The 23,511-nt window shown below is 49.9% G+C and overlaps 1 protein-coding gene across 1 annotated transcript in view; it reads left to right on the plus strand.

Moving 5' to 3' along the window:
* Positions 1 to 7,029: 7,029 nt before the first annotated feature.
* LOC147113295 (A-type potassium channel modulatory protein KCNIP2) overlaps positions 7,030 to 23,511 on the plus strand; it is a 37,592-nt gene continuing 21,110 nt past the window's right edge. Inside the window, exons 1-4 of the mRNA XM_085994199.1 lie at positions 7,030 to 7,176; positions 7,899 to 7,968; positions 17,444 to 17,514; positions 18,272 to 18,379. Coding sequence (XP_085850325.1) covers positions 7,045 to 7,176; positions 7,899 to 7,968; positions 17,444 to 17,514; positions 18,272 to 18,379 — 381 coding nt within the window. The 5' untranslated portion in view covers positions 7,030 to 7,044. The remainder of the gene's footprint in view (positions 7,177 to 7,898; positions 7,969 to 17,443; positions 17,515 to 18,271; positions 18,380 to 23,511) is intronic.

Here is a 23,511-nt window from a genome sequence, read left to right on the forward strand (position 1 = left end):
TTGACAACAATTGCACATTCCCAGCATTTTCTGTTTATATTTCAGACACCCCCGGCATTTTATTTTCCAGAACTTTCCCTCGGCTCCGCTGGACAATGAAGGTGTTTTATTGAGTTAGGTGAAAGGGTCTTCAGAAACCTCAGAGGAGACATGTTGAAGTTCTGGGAGTTGTCCCCTGGAGCAACCATGTGGTCTTTTTCCAGGTGGTTTCCATGACTACACAGTGCCCTCTTCCCATGTACCAATGACTGCGGCAGAGCTCTAGCATGGCAGAGGCCTGGCGTTGGGCCACAGGCAGGATGCATGATGTTGAAAGAAAGGGATGGAAGATGTCGCTTCCCTCACCACTCCTCTCCTGACAATCATGCTGGGCAGCCGTCCTTGAGTCCTTGAATTTTTAAAATTTTATTTACTCTTTCAGGAGCTGTGGTGGTCACTGGCAAGGCCAGCATTTATTGCCCATCCCTAATTGCCCTTGAGAAGGTGGTGGTGAGCCGCCTTCGTGAACCACTGCAGTCCGTGTGGTGAAGGTACTCCCACAGTGCTGTTAGGGAGGGAGTTCCAGGATTTTGACCCAGCGACGATGAAGGAACGACCAATATATTTCCAAGTCAGGATGGTGTGTGTGACTTGGAGGAGAACTTGGAGGTGATGGTGTTCCCATGCGCCTGCTGCCCTTGTCTTTCTAGGTGGTAGAGGTCGCGGGTTTGGGAGGTGATGCCGAAGAAGCCTTGGCGAGTTGCTGCAGTGCATCTTGTAGATGGTACACACTGCAGCCACGGTGCGCCGGTGGTGGAGGGAGTGAATGTTTAAGGTGGTGGATGGGGTGCCAATCAAGCAGGCTGCTTTGTCCTGGATGGTTTCGAGCTTCTTGAATGTTGCTGGAGCTGCACTCATCCAGGCAAGTGGAGAGTATTCCATTACACTCCTGACTTGTGCCTTGTAGATGGTGGAAAGGCTTTGGGGAGTCAGGAGGTGAGACACTCGCCGCAGAATACCCAGCCTCTGACCCGCTCTTGTTGCCACGGCATTTACGTGGATTGCACGTCCTTGGATGTCTTGACGGAGTGGGCTCCCTTCACGTGCAAGAGTGTCACCTCGGAGCCTGATCCTGTCCTCGCATAGAATCGTACAGCACAGAAGGAGGCCGCTCGGCCCATCGATACCCTGGCTGGCTTCCTCCCCTCTCCAGCCCAGGGGCGTGAAGGCCCATTTCAGCACCCTGATTAGGACGCTAGCCGAGATCGACTAACTCTCCACAGACCGGGGGTTGGGCCTGGGATCTCCTTGGTCTTTACAGTTCAGTACCAAATTGGGCCATGAACCTATCAACTGATCTTTTGGAAAAGCAACATTGCTTTTTAGTTAAGTGGTTGTGTGGTAAACCACTTTTATCGTTCACTATCGTTACACTATGGTTATCACTGTTTACACTGTTGTATCACTACACGAGGTCGCCTCTTGTCACGCTGTTATACCTGGGCTGACCACTGCTGACTCCGCCCATGGCTCCACCTACTTGCCCAGGTATAAAGGTGGTCGACTGGCTGGTATTCCTCCTTGTTGGATCCGATCACCCACGAGGGTGGGCTCTGTTATTTAGCCAATAAAAACCTATAGTTACTGTCTTAACTCGTCGCTTTTCATTGGATGAATTGATAGGTATATCAATTTTATTGGCTAAATTTTGAAATGTCTTTAACGGAGCAGCCAAACGACCCGTCAGACGCCCAGCTACAACAGCCACAGCAGCCGGCCTGGCTGCGAGCCCTCCGACCGCCGTACCTGGATCTAAACCCACAGGCAGCAAACTCAGCCCTCGACTTCAAACACTGGCTGAGCTGTTTCGAATCCTACCTGGGAGAATCCGGCGTGCCTCAGAGATCCAAACTAAGAGTTCTGACCGCCCAAGTGAGCCCTAAAGTATTTGCACTCATCCAGGACCTTACTACATACGAGGCCGCCCTCAACCTGCTGAAAGAGCAGTACCGGAGCCCTGTAAATTCTATGTATGCCAGACATCTCCTAAGATCCCGCCCGCAACAGCCAGGAGAGTCTGTAGATGAATTTTTACGGGCGCTACAAACACTCGGCAGGGACTGTGACTTTAAAGTTGTAACGGCTGCAGAAAATACTGAAGAGAATATCCGCGATGCCTTCGTGAAAGGCCTTCGGTCCGACTACTCACGGCAAAGACTGCTCGAATCAAAGGACCTCGACCTGAACACAGCTGCAGCCCTCGCTCGCTCTCTGGAAGTGGCCCATCGGGACCTCGAGGCGTATTCCAGGTACTGTGCTGCGCGACCCTGGGACTCGGGCCCGACCCCGACCGCAATACCCCTCGCACCGCTGCCTCTGGGACCTACCTCAGCGTCGGCGTCCCGGACCCGATCGGGACCGCCACCCCCGGTACCGGCTGCGACATCGGAGCCCCGCGATCGGGCCGCTGGCTGCTTTTTCTGTGGCCAGGCGAAACACCCGAGGGCGCGCTGCCCTGCAAGAAACGCGACCTGCACCGACTGCCACAAGAAAGGCCACTTCGCGAAGGCCTGCAGGGGGAAAGCCACCGACACCGGCAGTGCCTCATGTGAGTTGTGGGGGCGGCCATCTTCTCCGCCATTTTATGCAACGTCGTGGGCACCGCCATTTTGTTCACCACACTCGACCGCCACCTTGTCTCCAGACCCGACCACAGCCTCACCCGCAGACTACAGCAGCTCGCTCAGCCATACACTAGCCTCCGTCACACTGGACCAAGCTCGCCCGCATCACCTGTCCAAGTCCATGATGGACATCAAAGTAAACGGCCACGCCACGACCTGCCTGTTCGACAGCGGAAGCACGGAGAGTTTCATCCATCCAGACACGGTGAGCCACTACTCCCTCACTGTCCAGCCAACGCGCAACCGGATCTCGATGGCATTGAGGTCCCATTCAACAGACATCAGCGGATACTGTGTTGTGACCCTGTCGGTTAGGGGCACGGAGTATAAAAATTTTAAACTTCTCGTCCTGCCCCAACTCTGCGCCGCCGTCCTACTAGGGCTGGATTTCCAATCCCACCTTCAACGTGTCACTTTGGCATACGGTGGACCCCTCCCCCCACTCACAGTCGACAACCAACAGCCTTTATACCGCCCACCGCGTACCACCTGCGGCCTATCCACCCTCAGGGTTCCGCCCCCCTCCCTGTTCGCCAACCTCACCCGCGACTGTAAACCCGTCGCTACCAAGAGCAGGCGGTACAGCGCCGGGGACAGAGCTTTTATTAGCTCTGAGGTGCAGCGTCTCCTGAAAGAGGGCATCATCGAGAGGAGCAACAGCCCCTGGCGTGCCCAGGTCGTAGTCGTTAAGACCGGCGATAAAAACTGCCTAGTCATCGACTACAGCCAAACCATAAACCGGTACACCCAGCTGGACGCATACCCCCTTCCCCGCATATCTGATATGGTCAATCAGATTGCACAGTACCGAGTATTCTCTACCATCGACCTTAAGTCGGCCTACCACCAACTCCCTATCCGCCCTGAGGACCGCCAGTATACCACCTTCGAGACGAATGGCCGCCTCTACCACTTCCTTAGGGTTCCCTTCGGCGTCACCAACGGGGTTTCGGTCTTCCAAAGGGAGATGGACCGGATGGTTGACCAGAACGGGCTGCAAGCCACGTTCCCCTATCTAGATAACGTCACCATCTGCGGCCGCGACCGGCAGGACCATGATGTTAATCTGGAGAGATTCCTCCGTACGGCCCAATGGCTGAACCTCACCTACAATAAGGAGAAATGTGTGTTTAACACCTCGCGCCTTGCCATCCTCGGCTGCGTAGTAGAGAACGGAGTCATCGGCCCCGACCCCGAAAGAATGCGCCCCCTCATGGAGCGTCCCCTCCCCCACTGTCCAAAGGCGCTGAAGAGGACCCTGGGGCTCTTCGCCTACTATGCCCAATGGGTGCCGAATTATGCGGACAAAGCCAGACCCCTCATGAAGTCCGCCTCCTTCCCCCTGACGGCAGAAGCGTGCGCAGCCTTCTCCCTCATTAAGGGAGACATTGCTAAGGCCACAATGCACGCGGTGGATGAGTCTATCCCTTTCCAAGTGGAAAGCGATGCATCCGACTTCGCCCTAGCCGCAACCCTTAACCAGGAGGGGAGACCGGTGGCCTTCTTCTCAAGGACCCTCCAGGGCCCTGAGATCCAACACTCCTCGGTCGAGAAGGAGGCCCAGGCGATCGTGGAGGCTGTACGACGCTGGAGGCATTACCTGGCAGGCAAACGATTTACCCTCCTCACCGACCAGCGTTCGGTCGCTTTTATGTTTAATAACAAGCTGAGGGGCAAAATCAAGAACGACAAGATCTTGAGGTGGAGAATCGAGCTCCCCACCTATGATTATGAGATCTTGTACCGGCCTGGTAAACTGAACGAACCCCCAGATGCTCTATCACGGAGTACATGCGCCAACGCGCAAATTGATAGACTGCAGACCCTCCACAACAACCTCTGCCACCCCGGAGTCACCAGACTTTACCACTTCATTAAGGCCCGCAACCTGTCCTACTCCATCGAGGAGGTCAGGACCATGACCAGGAACTGCCAAACCTGTGCCGAATGCAAACCGCATTTCTTTAGGCCGGACAGAGCAAGCCTGATCAAGGCCACCCGCCCCTTCGAGCGCTTGAGCATCGATTTTAAGGGGCCCCTCCCGTCCTCTGACCGTAATGTGTACTTCCTCAACATCATTGACGAGTACTCCCGTTTCCCCTTTGCCTTCCCCTGCCCAGACATGACCAGTACCACGGTCATCAAATGCCTGAACGACCTCTTCGCCGTGTTCGGGTTCCCGAACTATATACATAGCGACCGGGGCTCCTCCTTCATGAGCGAGGAACTCCGTCAGTTCCTACTAGCGAGAGGTATTGCTGCAAGCAGGACCACCAGCTACAACCCCCGAGGGAACGGCCAGGTGGAAAGAGAGAACGCGACTGTCTGGAAGGCCGTTCTCTTAGCCTTAAAGTCCAAGGGCCTCCCAACCTCTCGCTGGCAGGAAGTCCTCCCGGCAGCGCTGCATTCCATCCGGTCACTGCTTTGCACTGCCATTAACGCCACCCCCCATGAACGAATGTTTGTTTTCCCCAGGAAGTCGACTACGGGAACCATGCTACCAACTTGGCTGACCTCTCCGGGGCCCATCTTGCTGCGAAAGCACGCGAGGGCCCATAAAACGGACCCCCTGGTCGAGAGGGTGGACCTCCTGCACGCCAACCCCCAGTACGCCTATGTGGCATACCCAGATGGGCGGGAGGACACAGTCTCCTTACGAGACCTCGCACCCTCGGGCATCCCTGAGACACCACCGTTACCCCCCACCACCCCCCCAAATCCAGCCCAGGTAGACGGCATGCCGGAACCCCACGAGCCTTCGCCGACCATGCAGACACCAGCATTAGCATCGGATACTGCATCACCGCCGCCGCTGCTGCGATGATCGGAAAGGCTTACGAGGCCTCCGGACAGACTGACATACCCGAACTGGTAGTACACTTCACCCCGCCGGACTCAAATCTAAACAAGGGGTGAATGTGGTAAACCACTTTTATCGTTCACTATCGTTACACTATGGTTATCACTGTTATATCGTTACACTGTGGTTATCACTGTTTACACTGTTGTATCACTACACGAGGTCGCCTCTTGTCACGCTGTTATACCTGGGCTGACCACTGCTGACTCCGCCCATGGCTCCACCTACTTGCCCAGGTATAAAGGTGGTCGACTGGCTGGTATTCCTCCTTGTTGGATCCGATCACCCACGAGGGTGGGCTCTGTTATTTAGCCAATAAAAACCTATAGTTACTGTCTTAACTCGTTGCTTTTCATTGGATGAATTGATAGGTATATCAGGTTGAAAATATAATTGTAAATAAAATACGGTATTCACCCAGTTGCCAACTGTCAAGTGTTAATTCTCATCAGCGATGATATTTGGTCTCTCTGATACTCTCTACTGTGGCACCAGAGTGAGTTTTGCCTCAAACGTAACTAATAGTAAAATGAATGTTAAGGATATCAAGACGCTGGAGAGGGTGCAGAGGAGATTTACTAGAATGGTTCCAGGGATGAGGGACTTTGTTATATGGATAGACTGGAGAAGCTGGGATTGTTCTCCTTAGAGCAGGGAAAGTTAAGGGGAGATTTAATAGAGGTGTTCAAAATTATGAGAGGTTTTGATAGAGTAAATAAGGAGAAACTGTTTCCAGTGGCAGGAGGGTCGGTAACCAGAGGACACAGATTGAAGGTAATTGGCAAAAGAACCAGAGGGGAGATGAGGAAACATTTTTTTTTGCAGCGAGTTGTTGTGATCTGGAATGCGCTGCCTGAAAGGGCGGTGGGAGCAGATTCAATAGTAACTTTCAAAAGGGAATTGGATAAATACTTAAAGGGAAACATTTGCAGGGCTATGGGGAAAGAGGAGGGGGAGTGGGACTAATTGGAGAGCTCTTTCAAAGAGCCGGCACAGGCACGATGGGCCGAATGGCCTCCTTCTGTGCTGTGAGATTCTGTGAGCCAACGCTTACCTCACTGTCCGACCTGAGACCCTGAGATTACATCTTTTTCATATGGATTAGCGCTTGAGTTGGCAATGAAATTATCATTCATTTGTTCATTCATTCATTCATACATAGAAGGATATGTTGGTAGGGTGAGATGAAGAGGGTGGGAGGAGGCTCGTGTGGAGCATAAACACTGGTACGGACCAGTTGGGCCGAATGGCCTGTTTCTGTGTAATACTTTGTAATTCCTTCATTCATTCCTTCCTTCCTTGCTTCCTTCTTTCATTCATCCCTTCATTCCTTCCTTCCTTGCTTCCTTCCTTCCTTCGTTCATCCCTTCATTCCTTCCTTCCTTGTTTCCTTCCTTCCTTCCTTCATTCATTCCTTCCTTCATTCATTCATTTCACATATATTTTACCAGCTGACTTAGCTAATCGGAGACTCTTTGCCTTCATCTCTAACTCTGCTTCTTTGTCTCTCCTTCTTTGTCCATGACAGATAGCATCGAGGATGAATTTGAGCCCTCCACAGTGTGTCACCGACCTGAAGGCCTGGAACAGCTTCAAGGGCAAACAAAGTTCACCAAGAAGGAACTGCAGGTCCTCTACCGAGGCTTCAAAACTGTGAGTCATCAGCTGGATTATAATGAGGTGACCAATCTACCAGCTCTTAACTGAGGTGGACAACCATTACTTCCTAACTGTAACACCCTCTGAGTCAGGAGGTTGTGGGTTCAAGTCCCACTCCAGAGACTTGAGCACAAAAATCCAGGCTGACACTCCAGGGCAGTGCTGAGGGAGTGCTGCACTGTCGGAGGTGCCGTCTTTCAGATGAGACGTTAAACCGAGGCCCCGTCTGCTCTCTCAGCTGGATGTAAAAGATCCCTCGGCCACTATTTCAAAGAAGAGCAGGGGGGAATTCTCCCCAGTGTCCTGGAGCCAATATTGATCCCTCAACCAATATCACTAAAACAGATGATCTGGCCATTATCACATTGCTGTTTGTGGGAGCTTGCTGTGCGCAAATTGGCTGCTACATTTCCTACATTACAACAGTGACTACACTTCAAAAAGTACTTCATTGGCTGTAAAGCACTTTGGGACGTCCTGAGTTCGTGAAAGGTGTTATATAAATGCAAGTCTTTCATTCTAATTAGTCTCTGAACTAATTCTTGATGTCCATATTTCTCCCCCCCCCTTCCCCCCTCTCCAATCCATAGCTATGTTAAAGGAGCTGATTAAGTCCAGGTGGTTGTTGTTTTGAAACGGTGAGAGTTCGATCAACCCTCCAGACAGATTGCGACTGAATCTGATATTTCCTACTTTCTCTCCCCCTTTGCTGTCAGGAGTGCCCCAGTGGTGTGGTTAACGAAGAGACGTTTAAACAAATTTACTCCCAGTTCTTTCCTCAAGGAGGTGAGTGTAAACCAGGCCTGGGCCAATAATCCAGAGAACGCGAGTTCAAATCCCACCAGGCCAGTTTGAGAATTTCAATTCAGTTTTTAAAAAACTCTGCAAATAGAAAGCTGGTATCAGTGACCATGAAGCTGTCGGATTGTCGTAAAAACCCAACTGGTTCACCGATGTCCTTTAGGGAAGGAAACCTGCCGTCCTTATCTGAGGAAGGATGCCTTGCTGCAGTTGTACAGGGCCTTGGTGAGACCACATCTTGAGTATTGTGTGCAGTTTTGGTCGCCTTATCTGAGGAAGGATGTTCTCGCCATGGAGGGAGTTCAGCGAAGATTCACCAGGCTGATACCTGGGATGGCAGGAATGACGTATGAGGAGAGATTGGGTCGATTGGGCTTGTACTCACTGGAGTTTAGAAGAATGAGAGGGGATCTCATCGAAACCTATAAAATTCTGACAGGACTGGACAGACTAGATGCTGGAAGGATGTTCCCGATGGCTGGGGAGTCCAGAACCAGGGGTCACAGTCTAAGGATAAGGAGTAAGCCATTTAGGACTGAGATGAGGAGGAATTTCTTCACCCAGAGAGTGGTGAACCTGTGAATTCTCTACCACAGAAGGCAGTGGAGGCCAATTCATTAAATATATTCAAGAAGGAGTTAGATATATTTCTTAAGGCTAAAGGGATCAAGGGATATGGGGAGAAAGCAGGGACAGGGTACTGAGTTTGGATGTTCAGCCATGATCTCATTAAATGGCGGAGCAGGCTCGAGGGGCCGAATGGCCTACTCCTGCTCCTATCTTCTATGTTTCTTTGTCCTTACCCGGTCTGGCCTATATGTGACTCCAGTCCCACACCAACGTGGTTGACTCTTAACTGCCCTCTGAAGTGACCCAGCGAGATTGTTGTAGCAAACCAGGGCAACCAGGGTTGGGCAATAAATGCCAGCCTTGCCAATGTTGCTCACAATCCCAGAATTAATAAAAAATGTTGGGCAGTGCATCAGAGGCACGGTAATGAGCGTAACCCAGACATACAGGCAGTGGCGGGTCAGTACAGACGGGCCGAACAACAGATACATTCCCCCTGCCTGGCGTTTCTTTTGCCCTGTTGAAGGACAAGGAGGAGACAGAGATTTAGTGATTCAGTCACCGACTGGAGGCTGTCAGGCTCTCAGAGACATGACCTGAGGGGCTGTGACTGTGAGGGGTAGTTAAATCATCAGCAAAGGAGCTGGAGACATTTTTTTATTCATTCATGGGATGTGGGCGTCGCTGGCAAGGCCAGCATTTATTGCCCATCCCTAGTTGCCCCTTGAGAAGGTGTTGGTGAGCCGCCTTCTTGAACCATTGCAGTCCGTGTGGTGAAGGTACTCCCACAGTGCTGTTAGGGAGAGAGTTCCAGGATTATGACCCAGTGATGATAAAGGAACGGCCGATATATTTCCAAGTCAGGATGGTGTGTGACTTGGAGGGGAACATGGAGGTGGTGGTGTTCCCATGCGCCTGCTGCCCTTGTCCTTCCAGGTGGTGGAGGTCGCGGGTTTGGAAGGTGCTGTCGAAGAAGCCTTGGCGAGTTGCTGCAGTGCATCTTGTAGATGGTGCACACTGCAGCCACGGTACGACGGTGGTGGAGGGAGTGAATGTTTAAGGTGGTGGATGGGGTGCCAATCAAGTGGCTGCTTTGTCCTGGATGGTGTCGAGCTTCTTGAGTGTTGTTGGAGCTGCACTCATCCAGGCGAGTGGAGAGTATTCCATCACACTCCTGACTTGTGCCTTGTAGATGGTGGAAAGGCTTTGCGGAGTCAGGAGGTGAGCCACTCGCTGCAGAATACCCAGCCTCTGGCCTGCTCTTGTAGCCACGGCATTTATACAACTGGTCCAGTTAAGTTTCTGATCAATGGTGATCCCCAGGATGTTGATAGTGGGGGATTCGGCAATGGTAATGACATTGAATGTCGTGGGGAGCTGGTAGAGATGGTCATTGCCTGGCACTTATGTGGAGTGAAAGTTAATTGCCACATATCAGCCCAAGCCTAGATGTTGCCCACATTTTGTTGCATGCGGGCATGGACTGAAGCAACTAACATGTGCTGTACATGCCCTGGGAGTGTTTGATGGGACAGTGTAGAGGGAGCTTTACAGAGCTTTGCAGGTGCAGCAGGTGGTTAAGAAGGCAAATGGTATGTTGGCCTTCGTAGCAAGAGGGTTCGAGTACAAGAACAAGGATGTCTTGCTGCAGTTGTACAGGGCTTTGGTGAGACCACACCTTGAGTACTGTGCGCAGTTTTGGTCGCCTTATCTGAGGAAGGATGTTGTTGCCATGGAGGGAGTGCAGCGAAGATTCACCAGACTGATATCTGGGATGGCAGGAATGACGTATGAGGAGAGATTGGGTCGATTGGGCTTATGCTCGCTGGAGTTTAGAAGAATGACAGGGGATCTCATTGAAACTTATAAAATTCTAACAGGACTAGACAGACCAGATGCAGGAAGGATGTTCCAGATGGCCGGGGAGTCCAGAACCAGGGGTCGCAGTCTAAGGGTAAGGGGTAAGCCATTTAGGACAGAGATGAGGAGGAATTTCTTCACCCAGAGAGTGGTGAACCTGTGGAATTCTCTACCACAGAAGGCAGTTGAGACCAATTCATTAAATATATTCAAGAAGGAGTTGGACATATTTCTTAAGGCTAAAGGGAGCAAGGGATACGGGGAGAAGGCAGGGACAGGGTACTGAATTTGGATGATCAGCCATGATCTCGTTGAATGGCGGAGCAGGCTCGAGGGGCCAAATGGGCTACTCCTGCTCCTATCTTCTATGTTTCTATGTTTCTCTGTACCTAACCCGTGCTGTACCTGCCGTGGGAGTGTTTGATGGGACAATGTAGAGGGAGCTTTACTTTGTATCTAACCCGTGCTTTAGCTGCCCTGGGAGTGTTTGATGGGACAGTGTAGAGGGAGCTTTACTCTGTATCTAACCCGTGCTGTACCTGCCGTGTGAGTGTTCAGTCCTAAATGGCTTACCCCTTATCCTTAGACTATGACCCCTGGTTCTGGACTTCCCGGCCATCGGAAACATCCTTCCTGCATCTAGTCTGTCCAGGCCTGACAGAATTTTATAGGTTTCGATGAGATCCCCTCTCAATCTTCTAAACTCCAGTGAGTATAAGCCCAATCGGCACAATCTCTCCTCATACATCATTCCTGCCATCCCAGGTATCAGCCTGGTGAATCTTCGCTGCACTCCTTCCATGGCAAGAAGGTCCTTCCTCAGATAAGGCGACCAAAACTGCACACAATACTCAAGGTGCGGTCTCACCAAGGCCTTGTACAACTGCAGCAAGACATCCTTGTTCCTGTACTCGAACCTTCTAGCTACGAAGGCCAACATACCATTTGCCTTCTTAACCGCCTGCTGCACCTGCATGCTTACCTTCAGTGACTGGTGCACAAGAACACCCAGGTCTCTTTGCACTTCCCCTTCTCCCAATCTATTGCCATTCAAATAATAATCTGCCTTCCTGTTTTTGCCACCAAAGTGGATAACCTCACATTTATCCACATTATACTGCATTTGCCATGTTTCTGCCCAATCACCCAACATGTCCAAATCGTACTGGAGTTTCATGACATCCTCCTCACAGCATACCCTCCCACCCAGCTTTGTGTCATCTGCAAATTTGGAGATATTACATCCAATTCCCTCGTCCAGATCATTAATATATATTCTGAACAGCTGGGGTCCTAGGACCGATCCTTGCGGTACCCCACTAGTCACTGCCTGCCACTTGGAAAATGACCCGTTTATTCCAACTCTTTGCTTTCTGTCCGCCAACCAGTTCTCTATCCAAGTCAATACCTTGCCCCCAATCCCATGTGCCTTAATTTTGCACGCTAATCTCTTATGTGGGACCTTATCGAAAGCCTTCTGAAAGTCCAAATACACCACATCCACTGGTTCTCCCTTATCTATTTTACCCATTAAATCCTCAAAAAATTCCAGTAGATTAGTCAAGCACGATTTACCTTTTGTAAATCCATGTTGACTTTGTCTGATCCTGTCACTGCTTTCCAAGTGCTCTGCTATTACATCTTTTATAATGGACTCTAGCATTTTCCCCACTACCAATGTCAGGCATATCTATAATTCCCTGCTTTTTCTCTACCGCCTTTTTTGAATAGTGGGGTAACATTAGCTACCCTCCAATCCATGGGTACTGTTCCAGAGTCTATCGAGTTCTGGAAGATGACCAGCAATGCATCTACTATTTCTGGGGCCACTTCCTTAAGTACCCTAGGATGTAGATTATCAGGCCCTGGGGATTTATCGGCCTTCAATCCCGTCAATTTTCCTAACACCATTTCCCTACAAATACTGATTTCTTTCAGTTCCACCCTTTCATCAGACCCTATGTTCCCCGGCATGTCCTCCTTTCTGAAGACAGAACCAAAATATGTATTTAGTTGGTCTGCCACTTCTTTGTTCCCCATTATAAATTCCCCTGACTCTGACTGCAAGGGACCTACGCTTAACGTCACCAGTCTTATTCTCTTCACATATCTATAAAAGCTTTTACAGTCAGTTTTTATGTTCCCTGCGAGCTTACTCTCACATTCTATTTTCCCTTTCTTAATTAATCCCTTTGTCCTCCTTTGTTGAATCCTAAACTGCTCCCAATCCTCAGGATTATTGCTTTTTCTGGCCAATTTATATGTCCTCTCCTTGGATCTTATGCTATCCCTTGGATAGAGGGAGCTTTACTCTGTATCTAACCCGTGCTGTACCTGCCTTGGGAGTGTTTGATGGGACAGTTTAGAGGGAGATTTACTCTCTATCGAACCCGTGCTGTCCCTGCCCTGGGTGTGTTTGATGGGACAGTGCAGAGGGAACTTTACTCTGTATCTAACCCATGCGATACCTGCCCTGGGAGTCTTTGATGGGACAGTGTAGAGGGAACTTTACTCTGTATCTAACCCATGCGATACCTGCCCTGGGAGTCTTTGATGGGACAGTGTAGAGGGAGCTTTACTCTGTATCTAACCCATGCTGTACCTGTCCTGGGAGTGTTTGATGGGACAGTGTAGAGGGAGCTTTACTCTTTAGCTAACCGCGTGCTGTACCTGTCCTGTGAGTGTTTGATGGGACAGTGTAGAGGGAGCTTTACTCTGTATTGAACCCATACTGTACCTGTCCTGGGAGTGTCTGATGGGACAGTGTAGAGGGAGGTTTACTCTGTATCTAACCCGTGCTGTACCTGTCCTGGGAGTGTTTGATGGGACAGTGTAGAGGGAGCTTTACTCTGTATCTAACCCGTGCTGTATCTGCCCTGGGAGTGTTTGATGGGACAGTGTAGAGGGAGCTTTACTCTGTATCTAACCCGTACTGTACCTGCCCTGGGAGTGTTTGATGGGACAGTGTAGAGGGAGCTTTACTCTGCTTCTAACCTGTGCTGTACCTGTCCTGGGAGTGTTTGATGGGACAGTGTAGCGGGGGCTTTACTCTGTATCTAACCCGTGCTGTACCTGCCCTGGGAGTGTTTGATGGGACAGTGTAGAGGGAACTTTACTCTGTATCAAATCCATGCTGTACCTGCCCTGGGAGTGTTTGATGGAACAATGTACAGGGAGCTTTACTCTGCATCTAATCCGTGCTGTACCTGCCCTGGGAGTCTTTGATGGGACAGTGCAGAGGGAGCTGTAATCTGCATCTAACCCATGCTGTACCTGTCCTGGGAGTGTTTGATGGGACAGTGTAGAGGGAGCTTTACTCTTTAACTAACCCCGTGCTGTACCTGCCCTGGGAGTGTTTGATGGGACAGTGTAGAGGGAGCTTTACTCTGTATCTAACCCATGCGATACCTGCCCTGGGAGTCTTTGATGGGACAGTGTAGAGGGAACTTTACTCTGTATCTAACCCATGCGATACCTGCCCTGGGAGTCTTTGATGGGACAGTGTAGAGGGAGCTTTACTCTGTATCTAACCCATGCTGTACCTGTCCTGGGAGTGTTTGATGGGACAGTGTAGAGGGAGCTTTACTCTTTAGCTAACCGCGTGCTGTACCTGTCCTGGGAGTGTTTGATGGGACAGTGTAGAGGGAGCTTTACTCTGTATTGAACCCATACTGTACCTGTCCTGGGAGTGTCTGATGGGACAGTGTAGAGGGAGCTTTACTCTGTATCTAACCCGTGCTGTACCTGTCCTGGGAGTGTTTGATGGGACAGTGTAGAGGGAGCTTTACTCTGTATCTAACCCGTGCTGCATCTGCCCTGGGAGTGTTTGATGGGGACAGTGTAGAGGGAGCTCTACTCTGTATCTAACCCGTGCTGTACCTGCCTTGGGAGTGTTTGATGGGACAGTTTAGAGGGAGATTTACTCTCTATCGAACCCGTGCTGTCCCTGCCCTGGGTGTGTTTGATGGGACAGTGTAGCGGGAACTTTACTCTGTATCTAACCCATGCGATACCTGCCCTGGGAGTCTTTGATGGGACAGTGTAGAGGGAGCTTTACTCTGTATCTAACCCATGCGATACCTGCCCTGGGAGCCTTTGATGGGACAGTGTAGAGGGAGCTTTACTCTGTATCTAACCCATGCTGTACCTGTCCTGGGAGTGTTTGATGGGACAGTGCAGAGGGAGCTTTACTCTGTATCTAACCCGTGCTGTATCTGCCCTGGGAGTGTTTGATGGGTCAGCGTAGAGGGAGCTTTACTCTGTATCTAACCCGTAATGTACCTGCCCTGGGAGTGTTTGATGGGACAGTGTCGAGGGAGCTTTACTCTGCTTCTAACCTGTGCTGTACCTGTCCTGGGAGTGTTTGATGGGACAGTGTAGCGGGAGCTTTACTCTGTATCTAACCCGTGCTGTACCTGCCCTGGGAGTGTTTGATGGGACAGTGTAGAGGGAACGTTACTCTGTATCAAATCCGTGCTGTACCTGCCCTGGGAGTGTTTGATGGAACAATGTACAGGGAGCTTTACTCTGTATCTAATCCGTGCTGTACCTGCCCTGGGAGTGTTTGATGGGACAGTGCAGAGGGAGCTGTAATCTGCATCTAACCCATGCTGTACCTGTCCTGGGAGTGTTTGATGGGACAGTGTAGAGGGAGCTTTACTCTTTAACTAACCCCGTGCTGTACCTGCCCTGGGAGTGTTTGATGGGACAGTGCAGAGGGAGCTTTACTCTGTATCTAACCCGTGCTGTACCTGCCCTGGGAGTGTTTGATGGGACAGTGTTGAGGGAGCTTTACTCTGTATCTAACCCGTGCTGTACCTGCCCTGGGAGTGTTTGATGGGACAGTATAGAGGGAGCTTTACTGTGTATCTAACCCGTGCTGTACCTGGCCTGGGAGTGTTTGATGGGACAGTGTAGAGGGAGCTTTACTCTGTATCTAACCCGTGCTGCACCTGCCCTGGGAGTGTTTGATGGGACAGTGTAGAGGGAGCTTTACTCTGTATCTAACCCGTGCTGTACCTGCCCTGGGAGTGTTTGATGGGCCAGTGTAGAGGGAACTTTACTCTGTATCTAACCCGTGCTGTACCTGCCCTGGGAGTGTTTGATGGAACAATGTACAGGGAGCTTTACTCTGTATCTAACTCGTGCTGTACCTGGCCTGGGAGTGTTTGATGGGACAGTGTAGAGGGAGCTTTATTCTGTATCTAACCCGTGCTGTACCTGCCCTGGGAGTGTTTGATGGGACAGTGTAGAGGGAGCTTTATCACAGGAAATCACAGGAACCCCACAGTGCAGATAGAGGCCATTTCGGCCCATCGAGCCTGCACCGACACATATCCCACCCTATCCCCGTAACCCCACGTATTTAATCCCCCTAACACTAAGGGTCAATTTATCTTTACTTTGTATCTAACCCGTGCTGTACCTGCCCTGGGCGTGTTTGATGGGACAGTGTAGAGGGAACTTTACTCTGTATCTAACCCGTGCTGTACCTGCCCTGGCAGTCTTTGATGGGACAGTGTAGAGGGAGCTGTAATCTGTATCTAACCCGTGCTGTACCTGCCCTGGGAGTGTTTGATGGGACAGTGTAGAGGGAAGTTTACTCTGTATCAAATCCGTGCTGTACCTGCCCTGGGAGTGTTTGATGGGACAGTGTAGAGGGAGATGTAATCTGTATCTAACCTGTGCTGTACCTGCCCTGGGAGTGTTTGATGGGACAGTGTAGAGGGAGCTTTACTCTGTATCTAACCCGTGCTGTACCTGCCCTGGGAGTGTTTGATGGGACAGTGTTGAGGGAGCTTTACTCTGTATCTAACCCGTGCTGTACCTGCCCTGGGAGTGTTTGATGGGACAGTGTACAGGGAGCTTTACTCTGTATCTAACCCGTGCTGTACCTGGCCTGGGAGTGTTTGATGGGACGGTGTAGAGGGAGCTTTACTCTGTATCTAACCCGTGCTGTACCTGCCCTGGGAGTGTTTGATGGGACAGTGTAGAGGGAGCTTTACTCTGTATCTAACCCATTCTGTACCTGCCCTGGGAGTGTTTGATGGGACAGTGTCGAGGGAACTTTACTCTGTATCTAACCCGTGCTGTACCTGCCCTGGAAGTCTTTGATGGGACAGTTTAGAGGGAACTGTAATCTGTATCTAACCCGTGCTGTACCTGTCCTGGGAGTGTTTGATGTGACAGTGTAGAGGGAGCTTTACTGGGTATCTAACCCCGTGCTGTACCTGCCCTGGGAGTGTTTGATGGGGCAGTGTAGAGGGAGCTTTACTCTGTATCTAACCCATGCTGTACCTGTCCTGGGAGTGTTTGATGGGACAGTGTAGAGGGAGCTTTACTCTGTATCCAACCCCGTGCTGTACCTGCCCTGGGAGTGTTTGATGGGACAGTGTACAGGGAGCTTTACTCTGTATCTAAGCCGTGCTGTACCTGCCCTGGGAGTGTTTGATGGGACAGTGTAGAGGGAGCTTTACACTGTATCTAACCCGTACTGTACCTGTCCTGGGAGTGTTTGATGGGACAGTGTAGAGGGAGCTTTACTCTGTACCTAACCCGTGCTGTACCTGTCCTGGGAGTGTTTGATGGGACAGTGTAGAGGGAGCTTTACTCTGTATCTAACCCGTGCTGTACCTGCCCTGGGAGTGTTTGATGGGACAGTGTCGAGGGAGCTTTACTCTGTATCTAACCCGTGCTGTACCTGCCCTGGGAGTGTTTGATGGGACAGGGTAGAGGGAGCTTTACTTTGTATCTAACCCGTGCTGCACCTGCCCTGGGAGTGTTTGATGGGACAGTGTAGAGGGAGCTTTACTCTGTCTCTAACCTGTGCTGTACCTGCCCTGGGAGTGTTTGATGGGACAGTGTAGAGGGAGCTTTACTCTGTATCTAACCCCGTGCTGTACCTGTCCTGGGAGTGTTTGATGGGACAGTGTAGATGGAGATGTCCTTCACATTGTGCACTGAAAATAAGTGAATGAATGAACCGAGCCTCGGTGTCTCCTGACTGAAGCCTTTGTGTTTTCCATTACAGACTCCAGTATGTACGCACACTTTCTATTCAACGCCTTCGACACAGACCACAATGGTTCTGTCAGTTTCGAGGTAAGTGAGTTCCCCTGGGGTTCAGGGGAAGTAGCAGGGTGCAGTGGTAGCGAGGAAATCTTCACCCAGATGGCAATGAACCAGCAAAACAGGGGTGGTGGAAATCTGGAACTTGCTCCCTCAAAAGGCTGTGGACGCTGGGGATCAATTAAAATTTTCAAGTCTGAGTTCGATAAATTTGTTTTGGGTAAGAGTATCAAGGGATGTGAAGCAAAGATGAGTACATGGAGTTGAGGTGCAGATCAGCCATGAGCCCATTGAATGGTGGAGTAGGCTCGAGGGGCTGAATGGCCTCCTCCAGTTCCTAAATCAGGGAAAATTGAAAATGCCACATGGAGGAAATGTTCCCTTTCACAGGGATTGTTGTTTTTGAAAGATGGTTTGGGGTCTTTGAAACGTATAAGATTCTGAGGGGGCTTGACAGGGCAGATGCTGAGTGGCTGTTTCCCCCTGGCTGGAGAGTCTAGAACCAGGGGTCACAGTGAGTTCCCAATCAATAGAATGATCGAATCAATACCCACCACCGGCGCACCGTGGCTGCAGTGTGCACCATCTACAAGATGCACTGCAGCAACTCGCCAAGGCTTCTTCGACAGCACCTCTCAAACCCGTGACCTCTTCCACCTAGAAGGACAAGGGCAGCAGGCACATGGGGACACCATCTGGAGGTTCAGTGCCTGCTCCAGACTGTAACTGTAATGTCAGAGCTTCTCACTGTTGCCTGAGCACCTCTTACTGTTTCTCTCCTTCTCCCCAGAACTTTGTGACGGGTTTATCTGTGATCCTCCGTGGAACTGTTGATGACAAACTCAACTGGGCATTCAATCTGTACGATTTAAATAAAGACGGCTGCATAACCAGAGAGGTAAAATGATCAAGGGGGAGGACCCATAATGGACGATTATTATTCCCTCTTACACACAAGAAAGAGAGAGAAAGAAACAAATAGAGAGAAAGAGGAAGAAAGAGAGAAACAAAGAGAGAGAGAAGGAAAAAGAGAGAAAGAAAGACTTGCATTTCTACAGCACCTCTCACGACCTCAGGACGTCCCAAAGCGCTTTACAGCCAATGAAGTACTTTGTAAGTGTAGTCACTGTTGTAATGTAGGAATATCCCAAGTGGGCCTCAGTCAGGAGCGAACCTCAACAGGAACAAGCACGGCCCCCCAAATTTCCATATTGGATACCAATGGCTCACTTCAGCAGTGCATCATCTAACCACAGACCATCTTTGATCTAAATTACTTCTCTTTGCTGTGGTGGCTCAGTGGGCCACACTCTCGCCCCTGAGTCAGAAGGTTGTGGGTTCACATCCCACTCCAGGGACTTGAACAAAACATCTAGGCTGACACTCCAGTGCAATACTGAGGGAGTGCTGCACTGTCGGAGGTGCCGTCTTTAGGATGAGAGGTTAAACCGAGGCCCTGTCTGCTCTCTCAGGTGGATGTAAAAGGTCCCACGGCCACTATATCGGAGGAAAGCCAGGGAAGTCCATGCCCGCATGCAGCAAGCCCTGGACGTCATCCAGGCTTGGACTGATAAGTGGCAAGTAACATTCGCGCCAGGCAATGACTATCTCCAACAGGCGAGAGTCTAACCACCGCCCCTTGACATTCAACGGCATTACCATCGCCGAATCCCCCACCATCAACATCCTGGGGGTCACCATTGACCAGAAATTTAACTGGCAACAAGAGCGGGTCAGAGGCTAGGTATTCTGCGGCGAATGTCTCACCTCCCGACTCCCCAAAGCCTTTCCACCATCTACAAGGCACAAGTCAGGAGTGTGATGGAATACTCTCCACTTGCCTGGATGAGTGCAGCTCCAACAACACTCAAGAAGCTCGACACCATCCAGGACAAAGCAGCCCGCTTGATTGGCACCCCATCCGCCACCTTAAACATTCACTCCCTCCACCACCGGCGTACCGTGGCTGCAGTGTGTACCATCTACAAGATGCACTGCAGCAACTCGCCAAGGCTTCTTCAACAGCACCTCCCAAACCTGCGACCTCTTCTACCTAGAAGGACAAGGGCAGCAGGCGCATGGGAACACCACCACCTCCAAGTTCCCCTCCAAGTCACACACCATCCTGACTTAGAAGTATATCGCCGATCCTTCATTGTCGCTGGGTCAAAATCCTGGAACTCCCTCCCTAACAGCACTGTGGGGGTACCTTCACCACATGAACTGCAGCGGTTCAAGAAGGCGGCTCACCACCACCTTCTCAAGGGCAACTAGGGATGGACAATAAATGCTGGCCTTGCCAGCGACACCCACATCCCATGAACTAATAAAAAAAAATCACATTGCGGTTTGTGGGAACTTGTGCACAAATTGGCTGCCACATTTCCTACATTACAACTTCAACAGTACTTTATTGGCTGTAAAGCGCTTTGGGACTTCCTGAGGTTGTTAAATGTAATATATAAATGTGCAAAAATATAAAGTCTTTCTTTGGGGAGCGGGAGTTTGGGGGAGGGCATGGGTGGGTAGGTGCTTTTGCATTGCCACCTTGTCATGTGCCTTAGGAACAGGATTTGTGTTGTTCCAACAGCAAGTCACTCTTAGATTGAGATTCAAAGCCAGAAGAGGTGTTAGGAACACAGGGTTATGGGGGTGTTCATGAGATTCAATAGCAAGGCACTTGTTGTGTCCGTGTGTTAATAGAGACACTGAAGACAGGAGTTGGTTTCACAGGTGTTTACTGAACAAAGTCTGGAGGGGAACTAACTGATACAACACAATATACAGGCTTATATAGCCCGAGTGGCCATTACCGGCATTACAGTACACATGGGGCTCTTAAAGGCACATACACTACAATTCCTCCCCTTTTAGCCAACCAGTACATAATATTTTAAGTAATCATTAATTACATGTTACAAGAAAAATAATCTACACATTGCTGCAGTTAATTAATTATAAGTCAGTCTCTCTGGAGGCTTCCTGACTCGGTCCGGATAACGCCTCGGTGGTGTAGTAGTTTCTGGTGGTGTAGTAGGTTCTTTTGGCAAGGCTGATTCAGCTTGAATGCCAGTGTCGGGTTCATCGGGTTCCAGTATCACCGGATCGGAGGTAGATATGGGTATCTCTACTTCATCATTAGGCGTATAGAGTTGTGGTGTAGGTTGTCCCTTTTCGGATGACTCTATGATTTGGTCAGCATGGCGCCTTATTATGCTTTCTCCGATGTCCACGGTATACATCAGCGGTCCTAGTCGTGTGCAGATAGTTCCAGGCTGCCATTTCTCGGTACGGTAGTCCCGGGCCAAAACTTGTTGACCTATCTGGAAGGTTCTAGTTGGCCTTTCATTCATGCCTTGAAATTGCCGGTTCTCCACGTCCCTTCTGATGTTTGGCTTGATCAAATCCAGCCGGCATCTTAGGCTTCTATTGAAGAACATCATGGCGGGAGTTTGGTTTGTAACCATATGTGTTGCATTCCTGTATGCGAACAAGAAGTTATCCACCTTGTGCTGAAGTTTTATGTCTTCATTACCCATGGCCTTTATGGCCTTCTTGAAGGTCTGGACAAACCTTTCAGCCAATCCATTGGTGGCGGGATGGTATGGGGCGGAAGTGTAGTGCTTAACCCCATTGTTTTTTAAGAACTTCCTGAATTCTTCGGACACAAATTGCGGTCCATTATCAGAACAGATCTGTTCAGGCAGCCCATTCCTGGCAAATATGGTCCTTAATACTGTGATGGTTTTTTCCGTGGTGGTGGAGGACATCTTTATTACCTCCGGCCACTTGGAGTGTGCATCAACCGCGATTAAGAACATTGAGTCCATAAATGGACCAGCAAAGTCGATGTGTACCCTTTGCCAGGGAGATGAGGGCCACTCCCATGGATGTAGAGGGGCTTGTGGTGGAGCGTTTTGGACCTTCTGGCATCCTAGGCAGCTCTTGGTCATTTCTTCGATGTCTCCATCAATACCTGGCCACCATACAAACGCCCTGGCTAGGTTCTTAATTTTCACTCCACCCAGATGCCCCTCGTGAAGCTCCTTTAGAACTTTATCCTGGAGTTTGGGTGGAATCACCACTCTGGATCCACACATCAAGGTTCCTCGGCACACTGACAGCTGTTCTCTTCTTTGCGAGAATGCTGGCAACAGTGGTTCGCCATGTGCTGGCCATCCCTTCACTGTTAAATCGTAGACTCGTGAGAGAGTCGGGTCATTTCTAGTTTCCCTTTCAATGGCAGAATTTGTTACTGGCAGACATTCGACTATGGTAGAGTGGAAAATCTCCACTGGGTCTACGGTAGGTGCTTCTTCTACCGTTGGCAACGGTAGGCGCGATAACCCGTCAGCATTCCCATGCTGTTTTGATCCTTTGTATTCTATGTTGTATTGGTGTGCCCCTAGAAAAAGGGACCACCTCTGTAGCCTTTGCGCTGTCATAATGGGAACACCCTTTTTAGGGTTGAATATGGAGATGAGGGGTTGATGGTCAGTCAACAAGGTAAATTTTTGTCCGTGTAGGTAATGGTTGAATTTCTTCACTCCCCATACCAGGCTGAGTGCTTCCCTGTCGATTTGGGCATAGTTACGCTCAGCTGAGTTCAATGAGCGTGATGCAAAAGCTATCGGCCGTTCCGAGCCATCAGGGAATTTATGCGATAATACTGCTCCTACGCCGTAAGGGGATGCATCGCACGCCAGTCTGATTGGCAGTGATGGGTTGTAATGAGCCAAAACTTCTTTGGACGTGATTAAGTCTTTGCATTTATGGAAGGCACGTTTACAGTCTTCGCTCCATTTCCAAATTACTCCTGTTTGTAGCAGTTCATTAAGAGGGTGCAGAAGAGTTGATAAGTTCGGTAAAAATTTATGATAGTAATTTATTTCTCCCAGGAACGACCTTAATTGTGAAACATTTTCAGGTGCTGGGGCTTTTATGACCGCTTCAATTTTTTCAGGTGACTTATGCAACCCTTCCTTATTAATTATGTGGCCACAATATGATATTTGATTTTGGAAAAATTCGCACTTGGGGCGATTTGCTCGTAGGCCCCGTTCTCTCAGCCTAGTGAGCACCTGCTCCAAATTGGCAAGGTGCTCGTTGTCGTTTTCTCCTGTTACAAGGATGTCGTCTAGGTAGCATTGAGTCCCCGGAATCCCTTGGAGGACTTGCTCCATAGCTCTTTGCCAGATAGCTGGAGCGGATGCTACTCCGAAAACCAGTCGATTGTACTGGTACAGACCTTTGTGTGTATTTATCGTGAGATATTTTTTAGAGGCCTCTTCAACCTCCATCTGTAGATATGCCTGTGCCAAGTCAATTTTGGTGAAATGTTTCCCTCCGGATAGTGAGGCGAAAATATCTTCTATCCTTGGAAGAGGATACTGTACCGTGTGAAGGACTGGGTTTACAGTCACCTTGAAGTCTCCACAGATGCGAATTTTTCTCTGTTCTTCAGATTTATCATTATTCAATGCTTTCTTCATGACTGGGACGATGGGTGTTGCCCACTCGCTCCAATCTATTTTAGATAATACGCCTGCCTTTTCCAAATTCTCCAGCTCTGCCTCGACTGCTGAACGAAATGCGTATGGCACCGGTCTTGCCTTAAAAAACTTGGGAATTGCTGCATCTTCCACTTTTGTTGAGGCGGTGATGCCTTTCAAGGTTCCTAGTTTCTCTTGAAACACTTCTTTGGCGTTGGCCAAGATGTCTTTTAATCGTTCAGGTATGACGTCATCATCGGTTTTTTTCTTACTGGTCACCGTCAGTGCCTGAATGGAGTGCCAGTCTAAATGTATTTTCCTGATCCATTCACGTCCCAACAGCAGTGGACCACCATCTTGTAGAACGTATAAATACAACTTTTGTATTTCCTTGCCGTTGTATACAACAGGCACCCTTATTTTTCCTTTGGGGTATACTTTCTGCCCCGTATATGTTTTCAAGATAATGGATGTGTCTTTTAAAGGTATATGCAGAAATAGCCGCTCGTAATCCCGTCGATTTATGACGGTCAGAGCT

Source organism: Somniosus microcephalus, chromosome 8 (genome assembly GCF_052327205.1).
Source record: "Somniosus microcephalus isolate GS21.2 chromosome 8, FLI_Smic_1.0, whole genome shotgun sequence".
NCBI lineage: Eukaryota > Metazoa > Chordata > Chondrichthyes > Squaliformes > Somniosidae > Somniosus > Somniosus microcephalus.